Below are 19,230 nucleotides of genomic sequence, written 5' to 3' on the forward strand. Positions count from 1 at the left end.
AGCGATAGCAGTATTTAGGAACAAGGCCTAGGGATTACACTTTCACTAGTGGACACTCTCAACTTTGATCACATAACAGAATAGATAAATGCTTACTCTACACTCTTGTTGGATGATGAACACATTGCGTAGGATTACACGAACCCTCAATTCCGGAGTTAACAAGCTCCACAATTCAATGTTCATATTTAAATAACCTTAGAGTGCAAGAAAGATCAACACGACTAAACCAAGTACTAACACGAGCATGCACACTGTCACCTTCACACTATGTAGGAGGAATAGATCACATCAATACTATCATAGCAATAGTTAACTTCACAATCTACAAGAGATCGTGATCATAGCATACGCCAAGTACTAACACAGATGCACACACTGTCACCATTACACCGTGTAGGAGGAATAAAACTACTTTAATAACATTGCTAGAGTAGCACATAGATAAATTGTGATACAAAACACATTGCAATCATAAAGAGATATAAATAAGCACTTCACTACGCCATTCATAACGGTGAGTAAGTATTCCGTGAAATATAGCCTAAGAGACCCACACGGTGCACACACTGTCACCTTTACACACGTGGGACAAGGAGTCTCCGGAGATCACATAAGTAAAACTCACTTGACTAGCACAATGACATCTAGATTACAAGCATCATCATATGAATCTCAATCATGTAAGGCAGCTCATCAGATTATTTTATTGAAGTACATATGAGAGAGATGAACCACATAGCTACCGGTACAACCCCGAGCCTCGATGGAGAACTACTCCCTCCTCATGGGAGCAGCAGCGGTGATGAAGATGGCGGTGGAGATGGCAGCGATGTCGATGGAGAAGCCTTCCGGGGGCACTTCGCCGCTCCGGCAGGGTGCCGGAACAGAGACTCCTGTCCCCCAGATCTTGGCTTCGCGATGGCGGCGGCTCTGGAAGGTTTCTGTGGGTTTCGTCTTTCGTATCAGGGTTTTCTCGACGGAGGCTTTAAATAGGCGGAAGGGCAGCGTCAGAGGGTCGAAGAGGCGGCGGCACCATAGGCTGGCGCGGCCGGGGCCCGAGCCGCGCCACCCTATCATCCGGGGCCCACGGGGCCCCTCCGGCGGCTCTCGGGTGTTCCGGATGCTTCCGGTGAAAATAGGAACCTGGGTCTTGATTTCGTCCGATTCCGAGAATATTTCGCTACTAGGATTTCTGAAACCAAAAACAGTAGAAAACAGGAACTGGCACTTCGGCATCTTGTTAATAGGTTAGTTCCAGAAAATGCATAAATATGACATAAAATGTGCATATAACATGTAGATATCATCAATAATGTGGCATGGAACATAAGAAATTATCGATACGTCGGAGACGTATCAAGGGCGTCGGGGGCCAGCCGAGGCCGCCACACACTAGGGCCGCGCGGGCCCCTCCTGGGCCGCGCCGGCCTAGTGTATGGGGCCCTCGGGCCCCCACCTGGCTTGCCCTTCTGGCTCCGTCAGTATTCTGGGAAAATATGACCTTTCGCATAAATTCCGAGGATTTTCCTGAAAGTTGGATTTCTGCACAAAAACGAGACACCAGAACAGTTCTGCTGAAAACAGCGTTAGTCCGTGTTAGTTGCATCCAAAATACACAAATTAGAAGCAAAACAATAGCAAAAGTGTTCGGGAAAGTAGATACGTTTTGGACGTATCAAAGCACATGACCCAAGGTGTGATGCAGCCTTGTTCCTAAATATTATCAATCCCTTAGTCTAATTTTTTCAGTCTTCAAACGGCATTTAACGAAAATATACTCTACAAACCTTAAGTGGCAAAAAAATGACTTTGAATACCCAGTGTCGAAATCCTGTGTCCACCACCGCCACGAAGGTCTCCCGAACTCCACGAAGGTTCACCTTTTTTCTCCAAGCCAATTCCACAAAGGACAAAAATATTTTCCTTATGGCTAGCTTTTCCCCCACTCTGGAGATGGAAAACTCCACAACCACTTCACAAGCTCCACGAGGGAGAAGCACAAGCATCTTAACAATCTTCCACAAAGAGGTCACCGAAGCACCAATCGCTCAGCTAACTAGGAGGAAACCCCTCCAACAGTAATAAGCTCACGGTCTCTCACTCGAACTAATCGTAATGAAGATCTCAACACTATGCAAGGATATAAAACAAGAACACCAAGAAAAGTGCTTAAATCCTTCTCTCTCAAACCCCACCAAAGCAACAAATGCTATGGAGGAACTAAAGAGGAAGAACAATGGTGGAAGAAGTCAACCAATGACTCCAAAATCTAGATCCAAGGGATTCCCCTTACTTAGAGGAGGATTTGTTTGGTGGGGATTGTAGATCTAGATCTCCTCTTCCAAAACTCTTAAAAAGATTCAAGAATCATATGAGGGAAGGGGAGAAAGCAAGCTCAAGAGATTCAACAATGATGGCCAAACACATGCTCAAGAACCCTACGAAACCTTTAGAAAAGAAGCTCATTTTATAGCCCCTCGAAATATGACCGTTTGGGACAAAAACAAGCAGCCACTCCAGTCTGCCAAAAAATCGCCGGAACTGAAAAACAAAATTGGCAAGGAAACCGGCACACCGGTTTGCGCGCCGAAATCTGCAAACAGGTGTGCCGGTTTCTACGCCGGAATCATTTCGGTTACGCCAGAATGGCGTACTAGTACGCCATTCGAAATATGCCGGAAACAATCTGGCACGCCGGAATGACTTCAGCGGGGAAACCGGCACCATCAGTTTTTACGGCGGAATTCCAGACATAATACGAAAACGGTGATAACTTTTGCATCTAGACTCAGATTTTAGCAAGTGGGATTTTTGAGAAGCTAAGAACAAGCTCTATATAATAGATGCTATAATACAGAAGAAAGAGCTAGAGGTAAAATATAAAATAAGGAGAGGTATGAAACCTCCCTAAAATAAGAACCGATAAGATCTCTAAACTCGAAAACACAAAAGAAGATGCATACAAATTCCGTTTTCGACGACCTTAGTGAAAGGATCGTATGCCGCACCTAGAGGGGGAGGGTGAATAGGTGCTACCTAATTTTTAGTTCTTTTTCAATTTAGGCTTGACACAAAGGTAAATTCTCTATATAAGCAACTATGTGAATTTCCCTAAAAGACAAGGTATACAACTAAGCAAGATATAGATAGACAATATATTATAATGCAATCAAGGATAGAGATAACCGAGAGTGGAGCACGCGGAGACACAAGGGATGATTCCCGTAGTTCCTTCCTTTTGAGCAAAATTACGTCTACGTTTGGAGGGGTGTGGTCGCCACAAAGGCATAACCAATGCCGCGAAGGCCTCAGTGCCTCACCCTATTCTCCGGTGAGCAACGTCACAAAGGCCTAGCTCATTTGTCCACCAAGGGATTTCCTCGAGGCGGAAACCGGGCCTTTTACAAGGTTCTTGGGGCACACATCCACAACCGAATTGGAGGCTCCCAATAGTTGTAACAACAACAAGATCAAATCAACCACAAACAACTAGGGTTTCCAAAAGGGAACACTAGCAAAGGGGCCCTTAAGAAAATGAGGGGGAATGGTAAATAGTTTTGGTGAAGATGTAGATCACGGTCTTCTCCTTCGATTCTCCAAAGATCAAGAGCTTTGGATGGTTGGAGGAGGAGATCTGATGATTTTAGTGGCTCAGCTTGAGGTGGTGTTCTTGAGAAAAACGAGCAACCTTCCAATGATAGTACGTCTACATTTGGAGGGGTGTGGTCGCCACAAAGACCTAACCAACGCCACGAATGCCTCACTAAGGATGGCAATGGGTAGGGTATGGGCAGGGTAGACCAATACCATATCCATATACTTAACGGGTACAAACTTCTACCCATACCCGTACCCGTGGGTATAAAACTTTTAACCCATACCCATACCCGGCGGGTACCCATACCCATTATTGGATACTCGGTGGGTAGGTTAAATTGTACACAAGTAACTCACAATTTTACATTCATCGATAACATTTTTTATTAAAAATTGAATGATCTCAACTCAATAACAGGTAGTTGAGTACATAACAATGAACAAAATATAAAAATCACATTCTCATATTCTAACTCATAAGTCAACAAAAGTAGACGAGTCAGGTAAGAAGTTGACAACAAATGGGCAGGGTATGGGTATACCCGCGGGTACGAGGCTATACCCGTGCTCTACCCATGAATTAATGGGTAGGGTATGAGTAATACCCATGGGCATAAAAGTGTACGCATACCCTGCTCATGCGGGTACGGTACCCGCGGGTACCCGTACCCGTAGGCAAAATTGCCATCCTTAGGCCTCACCCTATTCTCCAGTGAGTAACGTCACAAAGACCTAGCTCACTTGTCCACCAAGGGATTTTCTCGAGGCGGAACCGGGCATTTTATAAGATTCTTGGGGCACACATCCACAACCGAATTGGAGGCTCCCAATAGCTGTAACAACAACACAACAACAAGATCAAAACAACCACAAACAACTAGGGTTTTGAAAAGGGAACACTAGCAAAGGGGTCCTCAAGCAAATGAGGGGGAAAGATAAATAGCTTTGGTGAAGATGTAGACCAGGGTCTTCTCCTTCGATTCTCCAAAGATCAAGAGCTTCGGATGGTTCGAGGAGGAGATCTGATGATTTTAGTGGCTCAGTTTGAGGTGGTGTTCTTAAGAAAAACGAGCAACCTTCCAAGGTAGGGGAACTGTCCTATTTATACCACTCAACAAATTATGACCGTTGAAGCATCTTCAGCGCCACTACCGCTGCAAATTGACGGCAGTACCGTTCCTGGGAAAAACATTCTGAACCAGTCGATGAAGAAGATCACGGACGGCACTGCCACCAGAGGCCAGCGGCAGTGCCGCTAGTTCCAGTGGAAGTGCCGCCAGTTCCAGTGGAAGTGTCGGCCACACGGGCGGCAGTGCTGCCCAACAGGATAGCCCAACAACTAGTGTTTGCAGTGCCGCCCGAGATAATGTGAGATAAGGTGAGGGAGATGAGGATGATAGGCTTCAGGTGGGTCCCGCCATTTCTCGGATGACACGCGTCGCGCTAGGGAGGCGAACGAATAGCGAGACGAAAATTGTCATGGGGCAACTCAGTGTTTTCCTTTTAATTTTAACATGATTTATAATAGTATTAATGTTATGAACATACTTCGTGCGTTCTCAAATAAGTGGACGTTTAGGCTTAAACTTTGTCCATAAAAAAATGTACTCCTATATTTTTCATACAGTAGAAAACAACTACTTTCTATTTTATCGTGCGAAAATCAAACCCAATAGTATTCAGCACATGTTATCTTTATATTTTACACGCCCTTAGCTCATTGAAGCTGAAAGGAGAAGATAAATGTTGGTTTGCATCTTTCAATGCAATTTTCTTTTCTCCTTAATAATCTGTTTTGGAAAATCTGCAGGTATACTCTTTTGTGAATCGAGGAAGTAGTACGGTGGATCGAAAAATTGGTGTGTCACGTGTATGATTCCAAATACAGTACGAAGTACGTAAACAAAATACAGAGGCGCCAGAGTAGTCTACCACTCCACCACCGCTGCGCCCTAGAGAGTTGCCGCCGTGCCGCATCTCACGCCAACCCCTCCGTCTCTGACCCGCGTCGCCGTCCCCGTTCAACTTCGTCGCCTCGGCGAACTTGGACGACACTGGTTTCCGAGGTAAATCCCGCCGAACCTCCGCAAATTTGGGGCCAGGCTCACCGTCTAGATCCAGACCCTAACGTGCTTGCGTTGTTCCGAGAGATTTGTGGCGAGTTTTTCCCATTGCTGTGAGCGATCTGATGCGAGAAACTTTCTTTCTGGATTCGATACTCCGGTTTCCACCGTATTACGTTGCTGCGTTGACTGCTAATAGCAGTTCGTTTCGAAAACTGAAAGTAAAATCGGGGGACTCAGTTGATTGCCAGTGCCCCGCCCCGGTAGGTCCGCGCCTGACATTGGGTATCAGATCAGGAAGAATGTAGCTGGCAGCGGGTGCCTTGCTATGGAGTTTCGAGGGAACTATGCATCGGTGTGATTATCTTTTGAGAAACAAGTTTTAGGTTACTGTGTGGTAGATCTGGCCATCAGAACAATTAATTATAGGAACTGCGAAACTTGCATCTTGGGCCAGACTCTAGGGGTTTCAACTGATCCTCAATGCCCCCATGTTGGGTCCGTGCCTGACATTAGGGATCAGAGCAGGAAGAATGTAGTTTACAGCGATTGCCCTGCGATGTAGTTCATAGGGAACTGCGGATCAGTGTGATTATCTTTTAGCAAAGAAGTTGTAGATTACTTTGTGGTAGATCTGGGCGTAGCTGGATTGTAGCATGGAACATTGGGTAAGCCTGGTGGTACCATAACACACAGTTTTGTTAAGAAAATTTGCAGTTTGTTGGATTTTGAACCAAATAGTCGATTGCCATACTGATTATGTTTATTTCTAAACTTATTTGTCCAGTTAAAGACTTTAAAATGACCTTAAGTCAGTTCAATATTAATTTCATGGATTTTTCTTTGGCAAATAGAGGTCTGAATGTGTACTTGCTGCAGGCTGTCATTACTGATGAATGTAAGTTGGTTATACTAATGCAATAGGTTGCACCAGCCAAATGATATGTGATGATGTAGGCCACTTGTCTTTCTTTTGCTCCATTGAAGTAGTTAGCACCAATACTTCATCTTGGAAGGATTGGTGTCATGTAATGAAGCTTATTGAGCTATGATTCGTTTCTGCTATGTTGTCGCAGGTTCAATGAATCTAGACACATTTTAACCTATATTTTGCCTAAATCTGTGAAAAGCATTTCAGGCCGAAGGGAGTATTACTTTTTTTACTTTTGAGTACAGTAGGCTGATCATCAGTGGTATCATCTTATATTCTTGACTTCAACTTCTTGTAAAATGCTTTTGAGTACAGTTCTCCTTTTTTATTTTGTTCTAATGCATTGTTCTCTGAATGCATATTCAGCTATTGTCATGGCAGCAATGAATAGTGAACTGGGTGGCTACGCTGGTAGGCCTCCAAATGCCCAACCAAATCCTTTTGAAAGTGCCATGTATGGTGCTGGACCTGGGCTGATACGTACTGGACTAGGCGCATATGGAGAGAAATTTCTTGGTTCGAGTTCGGAGTTCATGCAGAGCAATGTATATCTCATATTAACTCAAGTTTCTTTCATTTATAATATTTTAAAATTAGACAAACTAAACCTCACTTGACTGTTTCAGATTACTCAATATTTGTCGGACCCACAATACTACTTTCAAGTCAACAGCCAGTATGTGAGGAACAAACTGAAGGTCATCTTGTTCCCTTTCTTTCACAGGGTAAGAGCTGTAGGCACTTTTTTCTTACTGCAAGATTTGCATACTGTGAACTCTCATAATATGTGCATTGCCTTCATTGTCTTCCTTAAGGGTCACTGGACAAGAATAACTGAACCAGTAGGAGGAAGGCTATCCTACAAACCTCCAATTCAGGATATCAATGCACCAGACCTTTACATCCCTTTGATGGCGTTTGGCACCTACATTGTCATTGCTGGATATGCATTGGGAGTTCTTGGAAAGTAAATACAGTGTGAACTTCTGCATTTCTCATATCTGGTTATTAATTGCTTATATCATCTAAATGTGATGTGTTCCATGACGCAGGTTTACCCCTGAGGCTCTGACCCTGCAGTTTTCAAGAGGCCTAGTTGGCTGGTTTCTACAAGTCGTCCTCATCAAAGGTCTGCTGTACTCCCTGGGCAGCGGCGAAGCGCCACTGCTAGACATTGTGGCGTACGCTGGATATGGATTTGCTGGCACATCTCTTGCAATGCTGGCGCGCATCTTCTGGAGCTACTTATACTACTTCATCATGCCATGGTTCTGTCTCTGCACTGGCGTGTTCCTCGTGAAGACCATGAAGAGGGTTCTCCTGGGTGGACCAAGAAGCTACGAGAGGCACCCGAGTCGAAACCACTACTTTCTGCTCTTCCTGGCGGTTGTGCAGTTCCCGATGCTGTTCTGGCTTGGCAACATCAGCGGTTGATCTTCTATCTTTTTGTTGAGCTCGGTGACGTGAATCGGTTTTTGGGAGGCTGCTGTGCAGGATAGACCCGCAGTTAACTTTTCCTGGTGAACTTGGTAATAGCACACTACCTAATGCTAGGCTATTGTGAAGCTGCTAGAGGTACCTGGATAAACGGATGAAAGAGCATGTAATTACTGTTTTTCGTTTTCTGTTGGAGGTGAACTACGGTCACTTGGGATAGGATGGAGATGAAATTGCTACACATTTGCATTTTGAAACCTACCGTGTACAACTTGTTCCAGTGATCTGGTTATTTTGTTTTTGCATCCTTTTATTACTGGAATTAGTGCCACTTGGTCGATGAAGATCGAACTCCTGTCTCCAGTCTGCTAGAGACGCTACTAGCTCGCAATTTGCTATTTCCGCCGTTCCAAATTAAGTGATGCAACTTTGTCTCGGAGATAGGATGTTGTCAACTTGAAAATCGTTAGTCATTTGTGAAGATTGATTTCCTGTACACCGAAAATTGTTTCCAATATAATTGAAAATTGTATCTATGAAACAGTAGTAATTACTGTATTACATTTGTCTCAGAAAGAAATGCAAATTTACATGAGAAGCACGAGACCTTGAAAATGATAAATTCCGTTCCGAAACTTACAATCGATCATCAGACCAGCAGCTAGCAGGGGCGGAGGGGGTCCCAGTCATACCCCTTCGGTCCTCTCGTTTCTCGCCGGTCACCTGAGGAAATTGTCGCTCCCCGTTCGCCGGCCGCCGCTTGTGGAGGTACTGCTCATGTCCCCTCCTCCGCTGCCTCTCCCTCTCCTCCTCCCCTGCGGTTGATGAACTCGTCGTCTGCCGGAACGCTGTAGCTGGTCCCTCCCGCACCCCTCCTCTCCCGCTCCCCCTCCCGTCGCCTTACCCCTTCTCGGCCGAAATCTGACATTCTATGGTATTTTCTGCCTTTTATTTGTGGGAAATCCCAGCTAGGATTTGAGCTGTATTGGGATTTTGTGGATTGAATGGGAGATGCCTATTTTGCGTGATGAACAAATTATGACTACTTGTTGACATGATGCTGTGTATTCTACTAACATGGCTAGCAGCCTTTTTATGTTGACTACTCGCTAGCTCAGTAAGAAATTATGCCATGCTAAATAGATGAATTGGATGCTCTCTATCCTAGCACGATGCCAAGAGACTTCACACTTATCTGAGTACCGTGACCAAATTCAGTAAAGCAGACAAGTTGATTGAGCGTAGATGCAATTTTACTCTTCCTATTCAGCCAAAGGCTTGGCTAATGACAAGTCTCGGGGCACTCGTCTCTGGCTTGGACCTAGCCCAGATTTTTTCACGCACTCACACAAAAAGGCGCACTCAAAAATAAAATCAACTGGTGGCTGCATCAAGGCAACTCATAGCTCATTTGTAAGTTTCCGTTCAACTTCGTGAGGCGTGAGTGTTCACCGCGTTCCTAGGAACAAGGGGAGGCGTGTAACACAGCCGCTCATTGATCTCATGGAGCAGCCGATGGTTCTATGCCACGACAGCAGGGAAAAGAAACGAAGCAAGGAAGCCACTCCTGTGTACCAGACTTTCACTTTCTTAACATATAAAATTTACTCTTTTTTTCCTATTTATATTTGAATAGAAATAAACTGTGTGCATTGGTTTAGCTATAGCGACTAGTTTTTTAAATGATCTCTCTAGCAACTAGTGGAGCCAAGTTCAAATTAAATGACACTAAATTAAAGGTACTAATTGTTGTTTCCAATGAAAGTGGACCTGCTCATATGGAAATGCAGGGACTGTCGAGCCTTCTATTCGTATTTCTTGATACACTTTTGTCTTTTGCAATATCCATGCTTTGATCGGGAATACTATTGTCGCAACTGAGAAGTTCTCTTATTCAGAAGGTCCCTATTATTTTAACTTTGAGTGATCCCCTATTGTTAACTTACTCAGGCCGACTTCCTGCATTTCCTGTTAAGTCTGTGTGCTGGATGTCGATCTCCTTACAACCCTTCACTGCAAATTCAACAAACAGATATTCTTTAAGGTATTTTGTTTTCTGATGGACATGTATTTAATTTATTGTCTTCCAATGGTTTTTCTTATAATTTTATATATCTTGTGTTGCATTTAGTTTTAACTCGATTTCTTATTGTTGGCATTAGGAGCACTAGTGTGAGTTCGTCCTGTGATTTTATCAAGTTTTCGCCAATCGGAAGAAATAGTTTACATTGGGCTGCGAATTTCAGACCAAATTCTGTGTCTAGGCCTGAAACCACTGGAGGACAAGATTGTATTGTGGGAGAGGATGTTGGTGTGGTCATAGTCGATCATGGGTCACGTCGACAAGAATCTAATCTCATGCTAAGTAATTGATCGGTTATTTGTTCGGAGTTTTCTGGTGTTTCTAGTGGCAACTTCCTTTATTAATTTATCCTGAAAATTGTAGATGATTTTGTTAGCATGTTCAGGGCAAGGACTGGCTACAAGATTGTCGAGCCTGCTCATATGGTACGTTTATTGCTTGTTTCATTTTTCTGAAATTGTATTTGCTGAATAGGGATGTGCCTAACTGCAAATTGTGAATCTATTAAGCTTTGCTTGAAGCTTGTAAGTTCCTTGAAATTTTCTTATCATCAAAGTAACAGTTGCTGTCATCATTAGGTAGCATAGCATGTGCACTATTTTTCAAGCAAAACATGTGATCATTATATCAACTTACAATATGGGTTTCAAGTTACAAATAAATTTCTGGGTACAGATTTCTGTGATCTGTCTTTGAGCTTTAGGATGCAGACTGAAGCTTCAAATTTGTCAATTTTAAATTCAAATGGAGTGGGGACTAATGCTTAAGCTATTGCATGGCACCCTGTACTGGTCAACTTACAAGGTGTCACACATTTAGAATTCGGACATGATTTTATACAGTAGTTATATAGCCAGTGAGTTCCTGTGTATCTACCTATGAAACCTCGTATTACCGTTGCACTTGGTTTACCCATAGGCGATAGGCCACATAACAATACACATGTAGCTGTAGTGTATGTGTCTGCTTCACTTGTATTGAAAGCTTTCTATTTTAATTAAATATTGTTATATATCGTGAGTTCGGTGCAGTTCCATGTTGGTAGCTTCTACATCACCTTTTTTTATGGGATTGTCTTAAATCGAGAAATACCATGTTGTAAGCACTTCCAGTGTGTCGATGAATAGCTCTAGGTGTGGAGAAAGAACTGAAAATAGATAAGCTTTTACATAATTAATAAATTTCATAGCCAAACCGATAGAAATGAGATATTTTTTTATTTCATTAGTACCATTGTTTTCTTATTTTGAACAGAAACATGTAGGACCAGACAAATAATGTGACTTTTAGTTCGTATAAAGATGTAGAAGAGAGACATATGTGATGACAAGCATTCTATTTTCTTTGTAATTCACTGGAGTGTCTATATACAATTCCTTAGCTTGTACAGCTGGGTTTAGTTCAGTCAAAATAAAAGGCACGTGTTTATTTGGACATCTTGTTGAAAATCAACTACATATATTCAATTGGCCATCTGGGTTGAGTAACATAAAATACCATAAGCTTCCTTTTTTTTATGATACGAAATTTAGATAAATCACCAAAACTAACTTCATAGAAGTGCAGTACAGTTGAATCCCATACGCAGGCCTCCATTACAGACCAAATCTGTATGATTTCGTTAATGTGTGCTAATTTAGCATTATATAGTACCTTTTTAGCTTGCCATGTATACTTATTTTGCTTCCAAATCCTTGGAAAGATGTATTGCTGGTACCAAATTTTTTTTGATATTTGTTTTTCATTCTCCAATTGCTATATATTTGTAACATTAGGTTAAATCTGCTAGAGGCTTTTGTGTGAATCATATCACTATCAGTTCTCATCTCTATGATTGGGGGGTATTTTTTCACTTTGCGATGCATGAAGTTGCTAAATGTGTGCTTTTGACAAAATGAAGGAGCTTGCTGAGCCTACTATTAAGGAAGCATTTGGAAGATGTGTGCAGCAGGGAGCATCTCGTATTATTGTCACTCCATATTTCCTTTCCCCTGGACGACACTGGAACAAAGTATGTTCTCGAGATTCTTTATAGATTGGTAGAAAGTTTTTAAAATCTTCAATAAAATGATGGTAGCAGTGTCTATCTACTGTTTTATTACTTATATAGCTCCACTAAGGCATGAATTCTCATACAAATTGGCACTGCTTTTTCTCAGGATATCCCTTCTTTAGCATCAGAAGCCTCAAAAGAGCACTCAAACGTGCCCTACATCATCACTGCCCCTATTGGATTACATGAGCTTATGGTGGTATGTGCTCATTAATTCTCCTCTAGATAGCTTATTATCACACTAAACTGTATTGAGTAGTCTATCTCTTACAACAATTTGTCGCTGTTCGAAAACAAAATTAAATGCCTATGGATGAATGTGGAATCTTTTCATAAATTGCTCTACAATAACGGAGATTTGCTACATTTTCTGGAATGGAACGTTGTATTTTCCTTTTGAAAAGGGAGGTTAGATTTTTGTTTTATTATGTAATAGATTATAGTCAGTGAATGCATCTAGTTTCATTTCTTGTTTACATGCAACATGTAGCAGGATTGGTCCTCTGTTCGTAGCTGACATGACAATGAACTGTAAATTCAGAAGTTATTGAATAGACCGTATTAATATTTCATTGCCTTGAAGTGCCATCACATCTTAACTTACCATTTCTAGATAAAACTTTACAACGTCCTTGTAAACTTTACTGGTAGTTCACTTTGGTATGTAACTTTTTATTTGTTGGTATGGTATTTCCTGATAAAAAATAGAGAGAATGTGGTATTTACCTCTCTTTTGCAAGGTGAAATGGTATTTACCCTACCAAAGCAAGTTTTGTGGAAAATATGATATTCACCAGTGTACCATATGAAAATTGATTCTTATTATCCAAAGCAGTTTTCTCTTTATACAAGAGGCAAGGAAAAAAGGCTATCATTGGTAGCAACTAAAAGCAGGAACAGATTATAAATTCTGTTGTCAATACGATACCATAGTATACCAGCTATTAATTGCATGGCAAACCTGTTCTGCAGGATATTATAAATGATCGCATCAAGTACTGCCTGAGGCACGTTGCAGGTGATGCCGATGAGTGTACTGTATGTGCTGGGACTGGAAAGTGCCGCTTCTACTCTTGATTGGCGGAAACCTGCAGGCTACTTCACTCGACAGTCTAATCCGGATGATTTTTCCAATTTTAATTCAACCGACCTTGTTTTTGGCAAATCAGTGGATCAAATGCCCGAGGCTTGATTTTGTGCAAGTTAAACCATGTTCCCTGCCATATTACCAGAAACTGTCGCTGTAGTATCGATCTCAACAGCTTTGTTCAGTTTTTAGTTTTAGAATTTGTAAATTCCCTTCAGTTGTCTGAACAAAGAAGGTCATGTGGTGGGACCTTAACAAGAGAGTATAACTTTGCTGCGGAAGATGTAAATCAAACACTGCATTTTATCCACAAGGGGAAAATTGTAATCAAAGCCATAAAGAACATGAGCTGATTATTGCGAAATGCAAAATATGTGTTCATGCTGCTACTTGTTAGTACATGTTTGTAATTTTTTTCCCTTCAACTTAAACAAAGAAGGGCATGCCGGGATTTTTGGAAATTTCTTGACCCTGCGCTCCGGGAAATTTTATTTTGTTTGCCCCTATTTACTTGGTACTTCTATAATTCGCCCTCATTTACTTTGCAACTTACTTTTTGCCCCACTTTACTTCGGTCTTTGAAGGTAAATACAATGTCAACCATCCCATTGTACTCCATTCGTTTCACAATTATTGAAGTTTTAGAGCTCTACAAACTACTAGTAGTGTAATCCAATAATTGAGGTTGTAGGTTTGTCCAAAATAATGTTGATATGTTTTCTCGCCCCTTCTCCCTCCTGTTGCTCGATTCCTCTGAATCGAATTCTTGATAATCTTTGAGTTGGGATCCACTCCAGATCTTCTTCCAATCCAGTCCCCCCCACCATGCATTCCATCTCGTGATTAGGTTCCTCGTTCGACAAGGAACCAATGGCGCCCGGGCAGACGCGCATCGACGCCGTCCGGCGGCAGCCGGAGCATGCCGCCGCCTCCTCCTCCTCGTACTGTTCTGCCACCACCGTTACCGTCTTCGTCGGGCTCTGCCTGCTCGGCGTCTGGATGACCTCCTCCACGCTCGTCTCCCCCGCTGAGTACTCCCTGTTCCAGGCGGCCCCATTGCCCCGCCGTCCCACCCCCGCCGGCGGAACGGAACCAGACGCAGCCCCGGTGGATGGGAACACAACCACCTTCATCAGAGAAGACGGCTCCGATGAGCAGGAGGAGCCTCCTGCGGCGAGACAGGACGCCGTGGCAGAGCCCCCAGAGAGAGCAAATCAGCCGCCTGAGGAACAGATTGTGACAGATCCCAAGGTGGAGAAGCCAGATGGGGATCATGAGCAAACTAATCCTGACGAACAGAATGTGACAGATCCGAAGGCGAAGCCGGACGATCAGGAGCAGGAGTTGAAAAGGGACGCCGAGGTGTTCCCGGACGCGAGCCAGGCGGAGCTGCTCAACCAGACAGCCACAGATTCGGTGACATGGCGCACGCAGGCAGCCAAGTCGGACACAGTTACCGAGGACAAGGAGCAGACCGCCGCGGTGGTGTCGGGTGTCCCGACGACCGACAATTGGAAGCTCTGCGATGCCGAGGCTGGAGCCGACTATATCCCGTGCCTCGACAACCTGGAGGTCATCAGGAAGCTCAAGCATGACGAGCACTACGAGCACCGGGAGCGGCATTGCCCCGAGGAGCCTCCGGCCTGCCTCGTCCCTCTGCCCAAGGGGTACCGGAGCCCGATACGGTGGCCGAAGAGCCGAGATCAGGTTCAGAAATTCTCTGTTGTTGATGCGTGAGTGAGTTCAGTTATGTGCAGACAGACATGGTTTGTTTACTTCCTTGGGGTTTTGTTTGGTGCAGATATGGTACAACAATGTCCCCCATACTCAGTTGGTGGAGTTCAAGGGGCACCAGAACTGGGTGAATGTCTCTGGGGAGCACCTGATATTTCCGGGAGGCGGGACTCAGTTCAAGCGCGGTGCTTTGCATTACATTGATTTCATTCAGGAGGTAACAATCAACTGTTACCATGCAACACAATATTCTTATTGCAAGTTGATAAGTTCAGAGCCTGTGCATTGTGAAAAAGTTATTGCAATAATTTGTATATGTTAAGTTACATTAGGCTTGCCATGGTTAGATAATGCTAATGATTAATTGAGTAGGTGCCGTGCACAAATTTCTTTAAAACTTAATTATACATAACTATTATTGCCTTCTAAGGTGTCAGACCAAATGTAATGGAGCAGAATACGGTTACCCTGTTTCCCTGTGAAAAGGGATGATGTTCTTTGTTTGACATGTGTGATGCTACTACACAGGCAAAGAAAGATGTGGCGTGGGGAAAACGAAGCCGTGTTATCTTAGACGTGGGCTGCGGAGTTGCTAGCTTTGGAGGATACATGTTCGACAGAGATGTGCTTACTATGTCCTTTGCACCTAAAGATGAGCATGAGGCTCAGGTGCAGTTTGCTCTCGAGAGAGGAATCCCTGCTATATCAGCAGTTATGGGCACGAAAAGGCTCCCGTTTCCTGGAGGGGTCTTTGATGTTGTTCATTGTGCACGCTGTAGGGTACCGTGGCATATTGAAGGTACTTTCTGTTACATCAAGCCTATTCTTGTACTAGGTGTTGTTGTCTTCTGACACGAGTGTTATCTGGCTGGCAGGTGGTAAGCTCTTGCTAGAATTGAACAGGCTGTTACGCCCTGGTGGTTACTTTGTGTGGTCTGCGACTCCTGTATACCAGAAACTGCCGGAAGATGTTGAGATATGGGAAGGTAAATTCCATCACCAGGTCAACTCGCTGTTGCAATGAAATGGCAAATTACCTATCTAATATATTTTGTTTGCACTTTGCCAGCGATGTCTGCTCTAACAAGGTCAATGTGCTGGACATTGGTGAATAAAGTAAGGGAGAGCATAAATAAGAAAGGCGTAGCAATTTTCCAAAAACCAATGGACAACCGCTGCTATGATGCAAGATCTGCTGCAAACCCTCCACTGTGTGGAGAATATGACAATCCTGATGCTGTCTGGTAAGTGTTCTCATTCTCAACAGGTTATATCTATGATGCTGATCCCCAGATCTTGTACCTAATTTGAGGTTCGTGTGTTGTCTTATTGCCCTTCAGGAATGTTTCATTGCAGTCTTGTATGCATAAATTGCCCACAGACCCTGCCACCCGTGGTTCACGGTGGCCGGAAGAATGGCCACTGAGGGTGGAAAGACCACCTTACTGGCTGAACAGCTCAGAGGCTGGAGTGTATGGAAGGCCTGCTCCTGAGGATTTTGAAGCAGACTATGAGCACTGGAAGCGGGTCATACGCAATTCATATATGGAAGGCTTCGGTATTGATTGGTCTGCTGTCAGAAACGTTATGGATATGAAAGCTGTATATGGAGGGTAAGAACACTGCACATCATCATTGTTCTATTCCAGCACCGAAAAGAAAGTAAATTCTTCTGCCCATCCAGTCTGTAGCTTTCTTTCCTTGCAGTCTATGTTGGCAGCATTTACATGAACTGTTCTTCACAAGTCTAGGAGCAGAAGGCAGTGCCTGACACGAGTTCCTGGCACCTGCTTCCTGATGCAGGTTTGCAGCGGCTTTGCGAAACATGAAGGTGTGGGTGATGAATGTAGTTCCAATCGAATCGCCTGACACACTCCCAATCATATACGAACGCGGGCTGTTTGGACTGTACCACGACTGGTGCGAGTCATTTAGCACCTACCCGAGAAGCTACGATCTCGTGCACGCGAACCATCTCTTCTCCAAGGTTAAGAAGAGGTAATGTTCTTATCAACAGATAAACAGACACGAACATGAAAGCTGTCGTGAATGAGCAAACATCTTAGCAAATATATGCATGAGGAACATTTTATTAACTTGGTGGACTATAAATGTTGTTGTTGTAGGTGTGAACTGTTGGGTGTGATTGTGGAGGTGGATCGGATAGTGAGGCCAGGGGGGAGGCTGATTGTTAGGGATGATATGGAGACAATAAGTGAGGTGGAGTCGATCATCAAGTCCCTGCACTGGGAGGTCCGGTTGTCTTACTTCCAGGGCAAGGAAGGCCTTCTGTTTGCACAGAAGACCATGTGGCGACCAACTCCTTCTTCTAGTTGACTGAAGCTAAAAGCTCTCAACGATTCATTGACATGTATACATATATATACACATTGTTTTTTTCAAAGAGTACATACATACATATATATATTGTTTTTGTGTAGAAGAAGGTTGATCTTGTATAGCATAGCATACGATGATATTGTTATCGGCAATTCATTGCTCTTGAATTAGCAGAGGAGGCAGTGTATGTAGTGTATGTATGTAGTACAATCATCCTTGGTCATGTTTTCACTTGTAAGCTCAGCAAGATGAGCTTCACATACATATCTGATAATAAGATGTGCATTTTTTCCGCACCCTTGTCAATGACTGATCTTGACCGTCGAAAACCAGAACACTTTTTGTTGCTGGATGATACAAGAAGCCTCCACGGACTAGAATTTAAAACTAGGTGAAATTGGAACTAATTGTATCATGATCTTCACTGCAGATGACAACGACAGATGTACCATATGATATATTGGCCAATGTACCATATGATATATTGGCCAATGTACCATATGAAATCGATTTATTATTCAAAGCTATCAATGGTAGCAACTAAAAACGGGAATAGTTTATAAGTTCTTTTGTCAATATCATACCATAGTACACCAGTTATCAATTATATGTCAAACTTGTGTTGCAGGATATTATGAACGATCACATCAAGTACTCCGTACTTTTTTTTTACCCGAGGCACTTTGAAGGTGATGGTGATGAGTGTTCCATGTTCCATTTGGACATGTTTTTGTGAGCAACTATAAAATGTCATGTGAGTCCTTAATATTTCTTGAATTTATCGTTGCAGCTGAACTTCCTAAAAGATTATTACCGTTTATTAACGAATCTTGTACTTATTTTGATATGCTGTAACAGTGTGCCTATTTGAAGGACAATACAAGTGAGCTACAAGTTCTGTTGGATGGGGTTCAGAGAAAAACAAGCACACTTCTCTATTCATACACATCATGTGTTATGATTATGATTGTATTGCTGCCTCATTTTCTTAGTTCATTCTGTTTATTTTTCAAATATATTTGGGCATGTTGTGATTACTATATGAAATATTAGTCATTTTCGTGATTGGAAAAATAAAGAGAGTCGAGTTCGATGTTTTGGCTTGTCAGGTTAGTTGGGGAGGGATTTATTGTAGCGGTCTAGCTCTTTCTTGATAGTGTTGTGCGCTTCTTCAGGATAACAAACTAGGATACGAAAAATTGCTTCATCATATATCTTACATGATATTTTGAATTTATATGTTTTTTCACATGGTAAGAACCGTAAGATGCAACACTCCTGTTAAGAATTCATTCATGTTTTAGTGGAAATATTGTACTTTACTAAAATGGAAAAAAAATTATCGACCACAAATTCATAAGTTTTTTTTGGCATGTTTTTGTAATGGGGAACTATTGCCTAAGTGCATCTTGGAGACCTAATATAAATCAAGGACCAAAGTTTTTCAGTTTAATTGATTGCCATATTTCTTTTATCATAAATATAACTGCCATAGTTGCTGCTAAAACTAGGGAATCAAGGGAAGTGTTTACCTTACATCTTTCAAGGGAGGCTCCGCTCAAGAACCCCTCATCAAAACTCAGTTGGAAGGTATTCTTCCAACTGCTTTTATTTATTTATTATTAAGGACTATTTATTCATATTCATGTATCTTGGCAAAGTAATTAATTTTCTCCTCTGTTCAACATAGCATACTAGGTATATGTATGAAATCCAGTTCAAGCTGATTATCGATGATGACTCAATGTAGCGATATTCTTTCATTTTTTTTTTTCGAGAATGAATTCTTTCATTTTTAATTCATTTGTTCACTACAAGATTATGGAATAACCTCAAATCAGTACAATAGTAAGTTTATTGTCCAAGAATAGTCTGAATGGAGCATTGCTTCCCACGAGGCCA

The 19,230-nt window shown here is 42.6% G+C and overlaps 3 protein-coding genes across 3 annotated transcripts; all 3 read left to right on the forward strand.

Annotated features, from left to right (window-relative positions):
* Positions 1-5,534: 5,534 nt before the first annotated feature.
* Positions 5,535-8,348, forward strand: LOC124686698 (protein YIF1B-B-like). The gene is made up of 5 exons (XM_047220601.1): positions 5,535-5,666; positions 6,961-7,139; positions 7,221-7,319; positions 7,410-7,561; positions 7,647-8,348. The coding sequence occupies exons 2-5, from the start codon at positions 6,969-6,971 to the stop codon at positions 8,026-8,028; spliced, it is 804 nt and encodes a 267-aa protein (XP_047076557.1). The 5' UTR covers positions 5,535-5,666; positions 6,961-6,968; the 3' UTR covers positions 8,029-8,348.
* A 359-nt stretch (positions 8,349-8,707) lies between these two features.
* On the forward strand, positions 8,708-13,744 carry LOC124691919 (sirohydrochlorin ferrochelatase, chloroplastic-like). The gene is made up of 7 exons (XM_047225207.1): positions 8,708-8,799; positions 9,982-10,075; positions 10,194-10,396; positions 10,478-10,539; positions 12,015-12,125; positions 12,274-12,366; positions 13,140-13,744. Exons 2-7 carry the CDS (start codon positions 10,020-10,022, stop codon positions 13,242-13,244), a joined length of 630 nt encoding a protein of 209 aa, XP_047081163.1. The 5' UTR covers positions 8,708-8,799; positions 9,982-10,019; the 3' UTR covers positions 13,245-13,744.
* A 189-nt stretch (positions 13,745-13,933) lies between these two features.
* Positions 13,934-17,634, forward strand: LOC124691918 (probable methyltransferase PMT26). Its single transcript, XM_047225206.1, has 8 exons — positions 13,934-14,961; positions 15,056-15,205; positions 15,517-15,787; positions 15,864-15,974; positions 16,058-16,232; positions 16,329-16,601; positions 16,792-16,986; positions 17,115-17,634. Exons 1-8 carry the CDS (start codon positions 14,125-14,127, stop codon positions 17,323-17,325), a joined length of 2,223 nt encoding a protein of 740 aa, XP_047081162.1. The 5' UTR covers positions 13,934-14,124; the 3' UTR covers positions 17,326-17,634.
* Positions 17,635-19,230: the final 1,596 nt, after the last annotated feature.

This window comes from Lolium rigidum, chromosome 2 (genome assembly GCF_022539505.1).
Source record: "Lolium rigidum isolate FL_2022 chromosome 2, APGP_CSIRO_Lrig_0.1, whole genome shotgun sequence".
Lineage (NCBI taxonomy): Eukaryota > Viridiplantae > Streptophyta > Magnoliopsida > Poales > Poaceae > Lolium > Lolium rigidum.